At 59.4% G+C, this 13,566-nt stretch overlaps 1 protein-coding gene across 5 annotated transcripts in view; it reads left to right on the top strand.

The window, feature by feature from the left end:
• The first annotated feature begins 835 nt into the window (after positions 1-835).
• Positions 836-13,566, top strand: part of TUB (TUB bipartite transcription factor) — a 24,907-nt gene continuing 12,176 nt past the window's right edge. For 4 of the 5 annotated variants that reach the window (XM_027115469.1, XM_027115468.1, XM_027115472.1 and 1 more), the window contains exons 1-3: positions 836-1,058; positions 10,097-10,148; positions 10,619-10,781. In XM_027115469.1, coding sequence (XP_026971270.1) covers positions 1,021-1,058; positions 10,097-10,148; positions 10,619-10,781 — 253 coding nt within the window. In that variant the 5' untranslated portion in view covers positions 836-1,020. The remainder of the gene's footprint in view (positions 1,059-10,096; positions 10,149-10,618; positions 10,782-13,566) is intronic. The other variant, XM_027115470.1, reaches the window with a different exon arrangement.

Raw genomic sequence — 13,566 nt, 5'->3', positions numbered from 1 at the left:
AGCTTTATGTCCTCGGGCATCTTGGCCTTCCTGAGGCTTTATTCTCTGGGAAACAGGAACAACTACTTGCCTCTCAAGACTCCTGTGGAGATTAAGTAATATAAATTTACAACGGCTGGGGATGCAATAGACGGTACATGTATCCTTGCCTTGACTGCTTCGAGGGGAAGCACTCCTCCTCAATGAGGAAACAACTCCTTTACTAAAACCAAAGAAAGAAGGTCCCCCGGGCGGCATGTGAGAACTGGAGGCGGCATGGAGGGGGGAAGCTCAGCCTCCAGGCTTCGGACCTGAACGTTCCCCAGGACCTCTTTCGGTCCTTTTTGGCATCATTCCCTTCCTATACAACTGGATCCCACCCCCTACTTCTCCCCTCCCCCTCCATTTGAGCATAGGTTTCCCATCCCTTAGTGGAGATAGGTAGGCCAGGTAGGCAGGTGTTAGAATTATCCCCGTTCCACAGAAGGAGAAAGTCAGGCTTGAGGTCGGAGACCCGCCCAGTGACAGCACCTGTTCACCCAAAGTGGGCTCAGGCGCCGTCACGTGTGCGGAGCCTGGGGACCCGGGCTTTCGGTGAGGGGGATGGGGGCGTTTGGGACGCCGAAGCCGGTCTGGGGGTGGGGTCTCCGCCGGGGGCGGGGCGAGGGAGGAGGGGGCGGGCCGCCGCTGCTACCAAGCAGAGCTCGGGCGCTGGGCGCGGAACCCAGCCCCTCTGGCGGCGCCGGGCGGTGCGGACGGCCTCTCCCGCCTCCACGCGCGCGCACGCCCGCCCGCCCGCCCGCCCGCGGCGGCGGCGGCGGCCCCGCGCACTCCGCCGCTTCGCCCATCGCGCCGCGCAGGCAGTCGCTCGCCGAGCCCGCGGCCGGGGCCCTGGCGTGCAGCGCGGGCCTCGGCGGGGCCCAGCGCTCCGGCCCGGGAGGATGCGGCCCTGGGCGGCCCGGGAGCTGAGCAGGGCCCCCGCGCCGGCCCCCGCTGGCCCCGGCCTCCGGAGCCGCAGCTGCCACCCCGCGCCCGAGAGACATGACTTCCAAGCCGCATTCCGACTGGATTCCCTACAGGTACGCGGGCGCCGGCCCCCACCTTCTCTTCGACTCGGGGGCTCGGGCCTGGCCCACCACCCTCCAACGCTGAGGGCTTGGGGCAGGGTCGGGGGTGCCGGGCCAAGGTGCCCACCACCCCGAACTCGGAGCGCAGGGCTGGCTGGGGACACTGGACTGGGGCGCAGGGCAGCTGTACCCTCTTCATCTGGCCCAGCCCCGGGGGTGCGGGTTGGAGGCTCTGGGCCTTCCTGTCCCAACTTTGGGGGCCCCAGTGGACTGAACTAGCGTGCTCCGCTCCCCCACTTATCCGCCGGGGTTGCTGGAAGAGGCCAGTGCTCTGGGCCTGTGTGGGCCTTGGGGCAGTCAGTGCCATGTGGCCGCCTGGGGAGGGAGTGAACGGTGCTGAGCCCCCTCCTAGGCTTAGCACACCGGTCTTACGCCAGTATAGCGGCGTACACACACCCATACATCTGCAGGCATGCATCTACAGGACCAAAACTCTCCTGCTGGTCAGTTCACACACTCAGGGCATGAATTCCTGGAGACAGTCATTCCGAACCTAAAGCACAGACTGCTTTTATATACAAGCACCATGTATTGCTACACAAACACACACACACACAGATTCTCGGGCTCACACAGGTGTACTCCTGCCTATCCGTGCACATACACATCCTATATTGGGAATACCTGCCTCCCACTACCCACACACAAGACTACTCATATCTTTCAGAGAGTCAGAAATCCACTTGCTAACTGGTTTACACCTGGACACACACCAACTCACAATATGTGAGAACTGCCTTCACGTGCACAAGAGCACCTAGGAACCCAGGCACACTCAGGGAAGCATGGCCACCCTGTGTTCCCTGATGCTGTGGTCTGCCCCAAGGACAGCTGGGCTTTCCTGCCTGTGTGGAGGTCGGGGTGGGGGAGGGGTCCCTGAGGCTTGCACAGGTGCAGGCCTTTCTACATCCACTCTACTCCATTCTCTTCATTACCACTGGAAAAGAGCTCATTGCCATGGCAGCACCAGATCCTTGGCCACCCATTGGCTCCTTGGTTGCCATGGGCTACGGGGCTATCTCCAGGCCTCCCCTGAGAGGCATGTGTGTAAAAGGGGTGCCCAATGCTAAGGTCCACTATGTTCTTGCTGGCCCAGGTGCACATGCTTGTGGCTGGTAGGCACAGACTCTCCAGACCTGCCTTGTATCACAGCCTACCCTCAAAGTGAACTGATTCCAGTCACTGATAGAAAGTAATTCTGACAGAGCTCTTCTATGAGTCTGTCCAGACAGCATCCAAAATGGAAACCAGCTGAAACTGCCTGAGGCTTGTTAAGAGCAGATCCTTCTACAAAGAAGCGCCTGTCACTGGCCTGGGGATTCAGAGTTTCTCTTGAGAATTGTTGTTGTCTCTAATCTCAGCACCTTTGGGGGCTTCAGGGCTTCCCAAGTTAGAATTTGTGGGTGCCCCTCCCACCAACACACACACATGTGTGCACACACACGGGTCAACCCAGGGTTTCCGGTAGACGTATACAGTCACACCTCAGAGTCTCGCATAGACCAGGAGATTCTCCCATCAGGGGACCGGGGCTGTGCTGACTTAGGAGGGCTGTCACCCTGCACAGGGCATCCCGGCTGGGGGCACAAGTCGTTTCCGGAGCATCCTGGCCTTCTTGACAACATGTGGGCTAAGGCCCTTCCAGAAGACAGTGCCGCCACAAAGAGTATCATTAACCTTTTCTAATCACCCAGCAGAGGTGCCTGGACAGTGCCTGTGGGCTCAGAGGCCTCTAGTGCTGGGGAAGTACCTGAACGGCGGGGGTGCTGATGGCAGGGTGCTGGCCACAGACTAACTCAGGAGGCAGGGAGGACAGGGGCAGCACATGGGGCTGGGATATGACGGCGTGTTTAGATCATGGCAAGCTGGGGGCCAGGCCAGATCATGGTTCAAGGAAGCCTCTCCCAGGAGCCAAGGACCAAAGCAACTTGTAGAGTGAGTACACAGGTCTTAGAGAAAGTCTGCCTCAAACTGGGGAGGCTTAAGCCTGCCTCTGGGAAAGAGGGCCCTAGGGAGGTCGGGTCGTCGCTGGAAAAGGGCTCTGTCCTCCGGCGGCGAGTGCCCAGGCACTGGCATCCTGCAGAGAGTGAATTGGCACTTGCCCCAGCCTAGGCCTAGCAATGCCATCCCCTCATTCCTTTCTTGAGCCCACACACTCCATCTGGAGCACAGAATCCTGCCGCCCCGAAGCCCAGCCCCAGGGAGCAGCTTGGCACCCTTGTGGCCCTGCCCTGGGCACTGTCCCAGTGCTCTGCCACCCTGCCTTCTTGCTCTGTGGCAGGGAGGGTAGGTGTCTAGCTGGGGGCGGGCTGTAGTCAGAAGTTGCCAGACTCTCTCCTGCCTTGCTGGGGTCTTTCTGAGCCTGTACTGTGCCTGGGAAAGCGCTGGACTTGGGTGTAGACTTCCAGAATGGGGAGATCTGGCTGAGAGGAGATGCAAATGGCCTTTTGCACTAGCAGGGCTGCTGATTGCAGTCAAAGCCACATGCCTGCCTGATTACAGAGAAAAGTGGGACGGAAGGCGGCAAGGCAGTGCACTTGCAGATGAGGGGGATGGGTACGTGTGCACGTGTTTTCGTGTGGAGTTTCCCTCATGTCAGACCGGAATGTGTCATTTGGCTTGGGGACCACAGGTCGGTCGATATCTCGTTAGCTCTCCTGGTGAGGGCTCTGTTCTCTCTGTGGTGGTTGCACCTGCGTCCCCTGGGCCCGGCTCCTTTTCTTTGAAGCAGTGACAGCTGGTGATAATCATCTTAAGGGTAATTGTGACTCAGTTTATAATGATCACAGATTAATCTCACGTTGACTTAGAAGCGAGCCATTTAGTTGAAAAGTGTAGCAGTTGGAATAGCTTTTTGCCTTTTTTTCTATTATTACTATTACTGATTTCTATTTCTGTCATTCTGTCTTCACCTGAGTTCTTGAGGAGCATTAACTGTCCCTGCTTCATGATTTTACAACTTTTTATGGGTTGTAGGTGGAGCCCTGAGAGTCAGGAAAGCCTGCTGCCCACAGGTGTATTGGAGCGTGGGCGTGATGGCCAGCCCTGTCCTCAGTGCTCTGTCTGCACAGTCCTGCGGCCGTTGCCCGCTCTCTCCCTCACTGGGCCGTGAACTCCTGGAGACCAGGAACTGCATCTGGAGAGCAGCCTGTTTGCCTGGCATGACCCAGCATGGATGTGATGCCCACTACTTTGAATCAAAGTGGCATCCCCAGGTGGATTTTAGGACTTCCTGGCTTTCCTGGTGCCACACCTGTGTTCTCAGCACACCTAAGGGCTGCAGTACTCTCCCCTCACAATGGGGCTTTCTGAGTGCTGCTGGAAAAGCACAGCTCTAGGTCAGAGAATGAGAACCTCAGGCAGGAGTGGCCCTCACAGGCTGTCCGGTCCTCTGTGTGAATGCTCCCTGTGTAGCATCTGTGCGAACAGCCTCCATTCAGGTGGATGAGAACGTTAGAAAATCCTCCCTTGCGGTGGTGAGCCTAAGCCCGTCTCTGGGTTTCCCCTCCTCTTGGTCCTCGTTAACATCCTCCTGGATCCCCCTCCTCTCACTCTGCTTACCGGGGAATGGAATGACTACTTATTAAACTAGACTCTGACTCTCAGTTCTCCCTCTGGGCGGAGCCTCAGAGGTGCCCAGACTCTGACCCACTGCTTCACTTCTGGCAACGGGAAGGAAGAGCAGAATCTCCGCTCCCAGTTCCGCAGGGAGTCTGTCTCCTCTCCCACCCTGAGCGTCTTTGGGAAGTCTTCCTGCTGCTGCCTGGGGTGGAAGGAGGACGCACAAGGTTGGCAGATGATTCAGGGAGCAGGGATCCTGTGATGCCCTCAGATTGGTCTCTGCTCTCCTCCAGCGCGGATCCTGGAGCCGCAGGCGGGGGCCTGGGTGTGGCCTGTCCAGCACTGAGCAGAGTGAGGCTTTTACTCCCTCTCTCTGGACCCCTGCTCCTGTCGCTGTCCTCCAGGCCTCGGTACCCCCGTGGGATGGCTTTGATACTGATCAGTCACCTCAAGGCCTCTGTAAACAAAACCGCAAAGTCTTTCTTTCATCAGGCTGCTTGTCAAGCCCTGTCTCCTCCATTCTGCCTGCGTGGGAAGACCTGGGTTTGGGGGCCCACCTGTAAGACTTGACCACTTCCTGTTAGGTTTCCAGGGTCTTCTGAGTTCATACTCTCTTAGTGAACAGTTAGTATCTCTTCTACTTTGTGTCACCTGTAAGTCTGCTGAGAGGGCTGCCTTGTGTCAGGTCATCGATAAACTCGCTAACCAAGAGAAGCATGATGCTAGAAACCTCCTTTGATGATGGCATGACGCACTGTTGCCAGAACCTTTGTCCGTCTGACTGGCCTGGCACACCGCTTACGTGGCTTTGTCTCCCCCGCATGGTATCGCTGCCGGTCCCTCCAGCTCCACGTGGAAGCCTGGCTGTACTGTCCTCCTGTCTTTTCTGATAGGTCCGTGGATGTGTGCCCTGACTTGCACACTTGGCCTGACCCTAACGGTCACGTCCCTCCTAGCTGTTCAGTTGACCCCTTCCACACGGTCTTACCTGGGGCCACACTGATCTGCACACTGTAATTTCTTCCCCCATCTGAACAGAAGGCTGTGTTTGCATGCTTCCAGCCTTAGGGCAGCTCCTCAGTTTCTTTTTTGTTCTTTAGAGATCCCCAGCTCTGGCTCCTGGTCTCTGTTTGCATGGCTGAGCAGTAGAATCACCTGAGTCACTTGCTTTAAAAAAGGAAGTGTAAGGTGGAGGATTCATTGTGGGGCATCTTCCCCAGCAGGTCTGAATTATCAGGTGAGGCTGAGTGCCCCCAGCAGTTTGGATTCACCTGGTGAGTTTGGGAGCCAGTGGCTGGAATGGAGACGCCTCATCTTGTGAGGCTGGAACTCTTGCGAGCAGCGTGGTCCTCTCCCCTCTGGAGCTGCCCCACCGTGTGTCTTTCCCGCGATGTTCCAGTTAGCCACTCGGCGGCAGAAGATCTAGACATGCTGGGTGGGCGGGTGGGGTCTGGCATGCGCCACAGAGTTTGCAGCCAGGCACATTGGGTGGTCTTTCCTCCCCTGACAGCCCACTTCCCTGATTGCCTGAATCCAGCAGGGGCAGGTTCCACTGTGACTGAGGGGAAGGAAGGAGGGCAGAGGGCGGGGAGTGGGCGTGGAGAGTGGGTCTGCCCTGAGGTTGGCCTGGCCGCCAGGCCTCTGGTCAGCTCTGGTGGATGAGCTGCAGCATGGAGGTGGGGTCTAAGAGAGGGGGCACCCGCTTCCTAACTGTGTTGGCCAAGTCTGGCTGTTCCAGCCGTGGGGGAAATGTCCCTGACTCTTCTGTTGTCACACACGGTTCCCTCTTCGGATACCTGTCTGGCGCCTCAGAAGAAGCAAGGGGATGTGGAGGGGCTGTCTCCTGGGAGGTGAGGGGGCCACTTGGTTGGCCTTGGGCAGAGCAAATGGACGGGTGGACACAGCAGACCAGGTTTCTCTGGCCTTCATGAACCAGTGACTGGTGTTTCCCTGGGCCTCCCTGGTCCGCCCCTCAGCAAGAGGTGACCGTCGTGAAGGAGCCGCCAGGGTCAGCTGGAAGACCCATCCGTCAGTGCCCTGTCTCCTGTCTGAGTCTCCTGGCAGGGTTGCAGCTGGCAGCCTGGGCTGGGCAGTGGTTCCATTATAGGAGCCTGAGTCATTAAAAAGCCATTACCGTCTGCTCTCAGGGTTATCGTTTAGTGCTGTCTAGAACAGTGCCGTCAGAAAGAGGCAGGCCTGGGTGTGTCCTGAGGAAGGAAGATGCCTAGGAGAGATTCCGTCACAGGAGATGGGAAGGCAGGGACATCTGGTGGACAGGGAGGGGAGGGGGCCTGGGCCTGCTGCGGAGGAGAGAGGAGCTTCCGTTCTGCTGTCCCTGGAGACGCCGTCATTATTGTCATTGTTCAGCTGTGTGCAGGGGAGTCTTTGTCCTTCACCAGGGACAGATGTAGTGTGCTCCGGATGCGTTGTTGTCAGGCAGAAGCGCCACCCGGTACAGGCTTGCCTCTGCTGGGTGATGTGGTCCACCTGGAGCCTCTGCGGCTCTCGTGGTCCACCTGGTGCCTCTGCGGCTCTCCTGGAAACGCCGTGCCGTACCAGGAGCCTGCTGTCCTGCGTGTGGCGCTGCCCGCTCTCGGAGCCTCCTCATTCGGCTGGATCGCCGGCCCTCCTGGATGGGTCTTGCTCAGCCAGGCGTGTCCTTATTCACCGAGCACGTGTGGCTTCTCCCAGCCTTGCATCGTCCACTCCTGCAGCGTGCCTGGTGGTGAGGGAAGAGGAGGTGGGTGGCTCTCCAGGCACTTCTGGGGTGTCTTGAGTTTCTGGAATCTCTTCAGAAGCCTCACCCTTGTGTTCATCCGTCTTTCTTTGAAGGCCAGTGACTAAGTCCATTCTGCCTATAATCGTACCTGCTGACCAGTGTTATTAAAGCCTAAGGCTCTTTGTCATTCTCCCCCGTCAGGGAATGGGGTGGGGACAGAGGAAGAGGAAGTGATGCTTTCGTGGAACTGCGTGGAAACTCCATGGAAGTGGGACAGTGGCCTGTGGTAGGAAGACGTGCTCCCCTCATGGCTGAGTCGAGCAGCCACCGTGACCGGCAGTTTGGAGGTGGCACTGCTAACGCGAGCTTACCTCTCAGCGGGATGTCGCCCCTCCATGTTAGGGGTCAGCGCCTTTCATGGTGTCGGCACCGTGGGAATAATCGTCTGTGTCCTGCTCAGCCAAGCCCAGGGCTGGGGACAACCCGGGGGACTGCCCCCGGGCCTGTCTTGTGAGAGCGCAGTGGCTCGCGTCATCCCGGTGAGCCAGGGAATGGCCTCTCCTGCTGGCAGGAGGGGGAGGAGCTGGCACTGCCTTGTGGGGGTGACATGGGCTCCTGTGGCCCAACCACCAGGACAGGCCTGAGCTGGCAGGCCTCCCTGTGTGGGCCAGGCACAGAGCTTGGCAAGCAGGGCGCAGTTGGATTTCAGGCCCCGTTGCTCCTCTCGGCCAGGTGGCACACAGAGCCAGACTGTAGTTGTCACCCATATCCTGGAAGCCACAGACCACAGTGGACAGTGGTGTTGCACACTCACCCTTTGAAGACGTTTCGCCCTCGCGTTCTCCAGTCAGGCCATGGACTGGAGGTGGAGAGACAGGAGGAGGAGTTGCAGCCTCTCGGACCTGACAGGGCTCCCAGGCACCCTGCTCACCCTGGTGCCCCCCTCCAGCCTGTGGTGCGGCCTTCTGTGATGGGATACTCACCACCCCAGCCAGCTGGGATTTTCCAGAGCTATTCCTGTCCTCTGGGCCTGACATTGCCCTCAGGGAGGCCGTGTGCAGCTGTGCGCTCTTAGGCAGGTGGGCTACTTTAGGTAGACTGAGGCCTTGACTAGAAGCGTGTCTGTTGAGTAGTGTGTTCTCCTGTGCTCTGGCAGCTGAGGGTTTGGTGAATGAGGCTGTTCTGTGCAGGGCCCCAGATCACAGCTGGGGCTCCTCTTGCGTGTAGAGCAGCCCACGGGCATCAGGAAAGTCCTTCCCCGATGGCAAGTAGGTAGGACAGCTGCTAGTTCAAAATATGCAGTCTTCACAGGTTGTGGCCAGGGAGGTGAAGCCAGAGGTGGGTGGTGGGCTGTCTGCAATCCATGGACTTGCTGCCACCCTTTGGCTGGCTTCCGCAGCACAAGTAGTTTGCCTGAGCTGAGACGACGTTTCAGGTCGATTGTTCCAGTTGGAAAGGGCTACTGCTGTCAGAAGTAGGTGGAAATGCTTCACCTTGTCTTCAGGGTGATGTGACCTCATCTTTCCCCCTTACATGTGTACTGTACTCAGCTACACACAAGCACACCCACCTCTTAAACGGGTGTCTGCATGCATTTATGTTCAGGTATGTGCTTACACATGTAGATGCCCTCACACATTTGGACATCTCCCAGTGCACACGCATGAGATATTCCTGCAGCCTCACACACAAACCCAACACACTTGGACATACCTGTGCAGGCATCCACACAAGGTCTGATTCAGGGTCAGGCTCTGGAATAACTGGGCCAGGGCAGCCTGGAGTTCCCAGAGCTCAGATCCTCAGGCTCCAACCCCACCCCACGCAGCTGTCCTGACCTTGGCTTTATAGGTTTGGGCCTAGGTCTCATGCATGTGTCTTAGACTAGAAACAAAGTTAAGTGGTTGGGGATCCCTACTTGTGCTCTGCCTCACTTGGCAGCAGAGCTGGTCTGTGCGAGATGATGCTGCCCGTCCCAACACCGTAGGTAGGGACTCAAGGATCTGATGCCCTGCAGCCGCCCACGCTGTGTCTGTGGCCAGGGAAAGGGCCTGGTGGCCGGTTGATGCGCTGTGCGTTGTTGTGCTGTGTCTGCCCTGCGCACATCTGCACCCAGCCCTAGCCATTTCGCGAGGGACTGGTTGGTGTCATAGTTTCACTCTCCCAAATGAGGGGACCTTCAGTCCTCTTTAAGTGGGGCGGTGCGGGGGGTGGGCAGTGTCAGCATTTCCACTTTACCACCTGGAGAGCCAGGAGTTTGCCTTAAACGGGTGGGGAGAGAGTCTGCTTCAGAAGACCCAACCTCCACCAGAAAGGACGGAAAGATGGAGCTGGAGGGACAGGCTCTTGCGTCTGAAGCCCAGCCTCGGGCCTGGCTTGTGCCTGATGCCTCTGGATCTCAGTCAGGCCTGGCCCTTCTCATGGACCCAAGGGGAATGTCTCCTCTATATTTACTGGGGCAGGGCGGACTGGGAAGTACTTGGGGAGCAGGCATCCCAGCAGGAGATAAGTACCCAAAGTGGCAGAAAGATGGCTCATGGCTTCATGTCTCAAGCTGGTTCCCAGATAGTAGCTTCACCTTTCCTCCCCCTCCCATGCCCAGCAGCCATGACGGGAGGGGTTTAAAGAGACCAGACATGGCTGGGGGTGGCCTCTGGGCTGTTCTGGCTCCTCGTGGGCAGGCCCTGAATACTCGTCTCTCCGTCCGCAGTGTCTTAGATGATGAGGGCAGCAACCTGCGGCAGCAGAAGCTCGATCGGCAGGTGAGTGAGGCTGGAGCCGGGCGGAAGGGTGGTCAGCGCTGGCTATCCCGGCCAGAGTCTGGGCCGGGGGGAAGGCTGTCCTCCTTCCTGGGGTGATCCTGTCTGGTGGGGAGAGGGGCCCCTCCCAGGAGAAGAGAGGCAAGCTCTCTCCTTTACCAGCTCGGCATTAGCACTGCCCCGGCATCTGGGGCTTCTGCCGGCGGGCAGCTTGGGTGACCGCAGTTGGACGTCTGTGCCGTGATCCTGCCAGGGCAGCTGCCTGGGCTGACACTTGCCAGCTTCCACTGGACCCCACGTCTTGGGGCACCAAGGACATGAGGCCAGGGTGGGCTGTGGACGGTACTGTGACCTCTGGAACCGAGCCGAGCGAGCAGGTCCTCTCCGGTCCCAGGCTGGGCACCTTCCCTTGGGCGAGGCGGTCGGCCCTCTCAGGGCCCGCCGACCCCTGTGCTTGTCCGCTGCCTCTGTAGCGGGCCCTGCTGGAGCAGAAGCAGAAGAAGAAGCGCCAGGAGCCCCTGATGGTGCAGGCCAATGCCGACGGGCGGCCCCGGAGCCGGCGGGCCCGGCAGTCGGAGGAGCAGGCCCCCCTGGTGGAGTCCTACCTCAGCAGCAGCGGCAGTGCCAGCTACCAAGGTAAACCCCGCCCTTGGGACAGCCTGGGGAGGCCCCTGCGCTGCAGCTTTAGACCCCAGCACTGCTTTGGGGAGCCCGTCCGGGACTTCCTGCTGCCCTGAGTAGGCGGGGGGCTCATCCTGTCAGGGGTGCCCAGGCCGAGTATGACTCCCGGCCCAGGTGGGCAGCTGAGTGGGGCAGGCGGAGGGAGGCTGGGACCTGGAGCCTTGGGCTCCTGAGTCCGGTGCCGGGGCCAGAAGGTCCAGCTTTATGGACCCTGGAGTTCAAAAGTCCAGGTTTCTGATCTGAAACATTTCCCTGAGAGCAGGAGGCAGCTCCCAGGAGCAGAACAGTCTGCTCCCCGCCCATGCTGCCTCCTGGGAGGAATCCATCTCAGCTTCCCGCCTGCCCAGTGCCTCTTATGGCAGACACCTGTTGCCTCCCCACACCCTCAGTGTCCTGGCTTCTGGCCTGCCGGTGCGGCACGGAGCCGTGCTAGCCAGCAGCCTGCAGCCCCCGTCTGTGTTTGTACACCCTGGGTCTCGCCAGGGGGCTCGCGGCAGCCCATCCTGGGCCCGGGGACCGGGTGGCTCCATTGCCTCCCAGTGCTCGGCACCCTCCTTCCTGCTCTGGACCCTGGGCTGAGCGGAGGGTTGGTCTCTCTGAGCCTGAAAGGAGGACTCAGACTCAGTCCCCGCTGCCCCCTGCTGGTGCCGGCAACCACGGGGGCTTCTCCATCAGCCAGTGGCTCTAAGAAGGTTGCAGGCATCTGGCTTTTGCAGCTGGAGGGAGCCACGGTGTTCCCCTCCTTCTGCGGCTTCCTCAGGGCATGCTGCCTCCAGCCCCTTCAGTTTACTGGTCGTTGCCTCGCCTCGGGGCCCCTTCACAGTAACGCCCCTGTGCGCTTCAGTGCAGCAGCTCGGGCCACAGCTGGCGTGTCTGTGCTCCACCTGAGAGGCCCTTCAGGGGAGGGTCAGTCTCTGGGAGGCAGTCCCAGCTCTGCTCCACATGGAACTGGCCTCCGGCCCCACCCTAACCTGGCAGCCTTCTCCGCGTGCTTCGTCTGTGGGTGCCGGCGCAAGGGTGGCGGAAGTGCCTTGCAGAGAAGGCCCCCGCCGTTCTGCATCCAGTGGAGCCTGGCACCTGGCCATCCGAGGCTGCCCGTGGGAGGGGAGCCTGCTCCTGGGACCTCGGGCCCTGCCAGTTGGCGCCAGGGCCAACGTGTAGAGGCTTTGAGAGAGTCTGGCAGGTCACAGCTGTGCGGTCACTTTGGCAGGTGTTTCTTGAGCACCGACTGTGTGCCAGGTAGGGCCAGCCCCGCAGAAGGACTGCAGCCTCTCTGAGACAGAGCGAACGGCCCAAGTCAGAAGACAGCTTGCTCACTTGTCATCTGCTCGCTGGTCCCCATGAGCGAGTCACTTACCTTCTCTGGGTCTGTTTCCTGCCCTGTAAAGTGAGGAAAATTGTGTCTCAGGGCTTTGAAAGTTGAAGCAGCCATGGTGTGTTCCAAGAGCCACTCAGCTGAACGCTGTCCCCCGCTGCCACTCCAGACCGGGCTGGGTCTTCTCCACGGCCCCGGCTTCCCCAGCTCCGAGGAGGCCCCTCACCCAGCTGGCTGACCTGGGATTCCGGTTTCCAGGAGCCCCACCCGCCCTGCCCCCTGTAGCCTCCGCTGCCTCCTGCTCTGCCCTCTGCTGGCTCTTGGTGTTATATACAAGGGGATCATTCTCAGAGGAAGATGAGGGAGTTTGACATAAATCAGAACGGACAGTTTATCCCAGTAATGAGTTTCTGACCTACTGGCCATGCTCATTCATGTTGTATATTTACCCATTGCTTAAATGTTTATTGAGGGTCTATTCGTGTCAGGCTCTGGATTAGAGGCTGCGGGTCCAGGGTGAGCACAAATGGATGTGGTCTCTGTTCTCTTATGGACCCTAAGGTCTAGGAGGAGAGAGAGAATGAAGTAGATTGTTATTGTTGCTTTGCAGAAAGAAGCCGGGCCCAGTGAGTGAATGGCAGAGAGCCTGCTCCCAGGCTAGCGGCCAGAGAAGGGCTTCCCTGAGGAGATGATGTCTGAGCTGGAATCTGCGGGATGAATGGGAGTTGGTGGGAGCGTGGGCGGGAGCAATGAGGGCGGTTCAGGCGGTGAGACCGCAAGAGCAAGGCCCCGTGGCAGGAAGGGAGTCCAGGACTTACAAGGCACTGGAAGAGCCTGGTGTGCCTGGGACTTGGGGTGCCCGGGAGCTGAGGAGTGCGCAGTTAGACCAAGGGGAAGGCCAGACTTGCAGAAGGATGTTGGTGGTCATCTTATGAGCACTAGGAAACCACCCAAGGACCCTGAGCAGATTGGGGTTCTGAAGTGTGGAGAGCGTGGAGACGCCCAGCAGTGGCCCTTCTGAGACCTCTCTGTTGGTGTGCGGCTCCTGTCCCTTATTGTCCTGCCTCAGGGGCTCATCCCATGAGGCCAGTGCAGCTCCCTGGGGTGCTGGCCCTCGCTGTGGTCTCTCCCGGGGCTGCAGCTTTTCTGTCTTTCACCCACCATTTCGATGGCCCACATTCTCCCAGATGCTCTCCCACCCCCTCCCAGACTGCTCTGCTTCTGGGTTGGCCGTGGTGCGGGCCAGGCTGTTGACTTAGCACCCCGTGGGGGCCGGGGTGCTGCCGCCTCCTTCCCGCTTGGCCTGCCTGGCAGAGACACGTGTGGAGGCCCTGGCGGGGCTTGGCCAGTGGTGGGGGAACTGGGAAGTGTTGTGCTGGAGCTCTGGCCTCACCTTGCGCCCGTGTCTCTCTCTCTCTCTCTCTC

Source organism: Aethalodelphis obliquidens, unplaced genomic scaffold (assembly GCF_003676395.1).
Source record: "Aethalodelphis obliquidens isolate GAN/ISIS:26980383/991018 unplaced genomic scaffold, ASM367639v1 scaffold14, whole genome shotgun sequence".
Lineage (NCBI taxonomy): Eukaryota > Metazoa > Chordata > Mammalia > Artiodactyla > Delphinidae > Aethalodelphis > Aethalodelphis obliquidens.
Note: the sequence above shows the minus strand (reverse complement) of the source record. Positions and strands in the feature narration are given on the sequence as shown.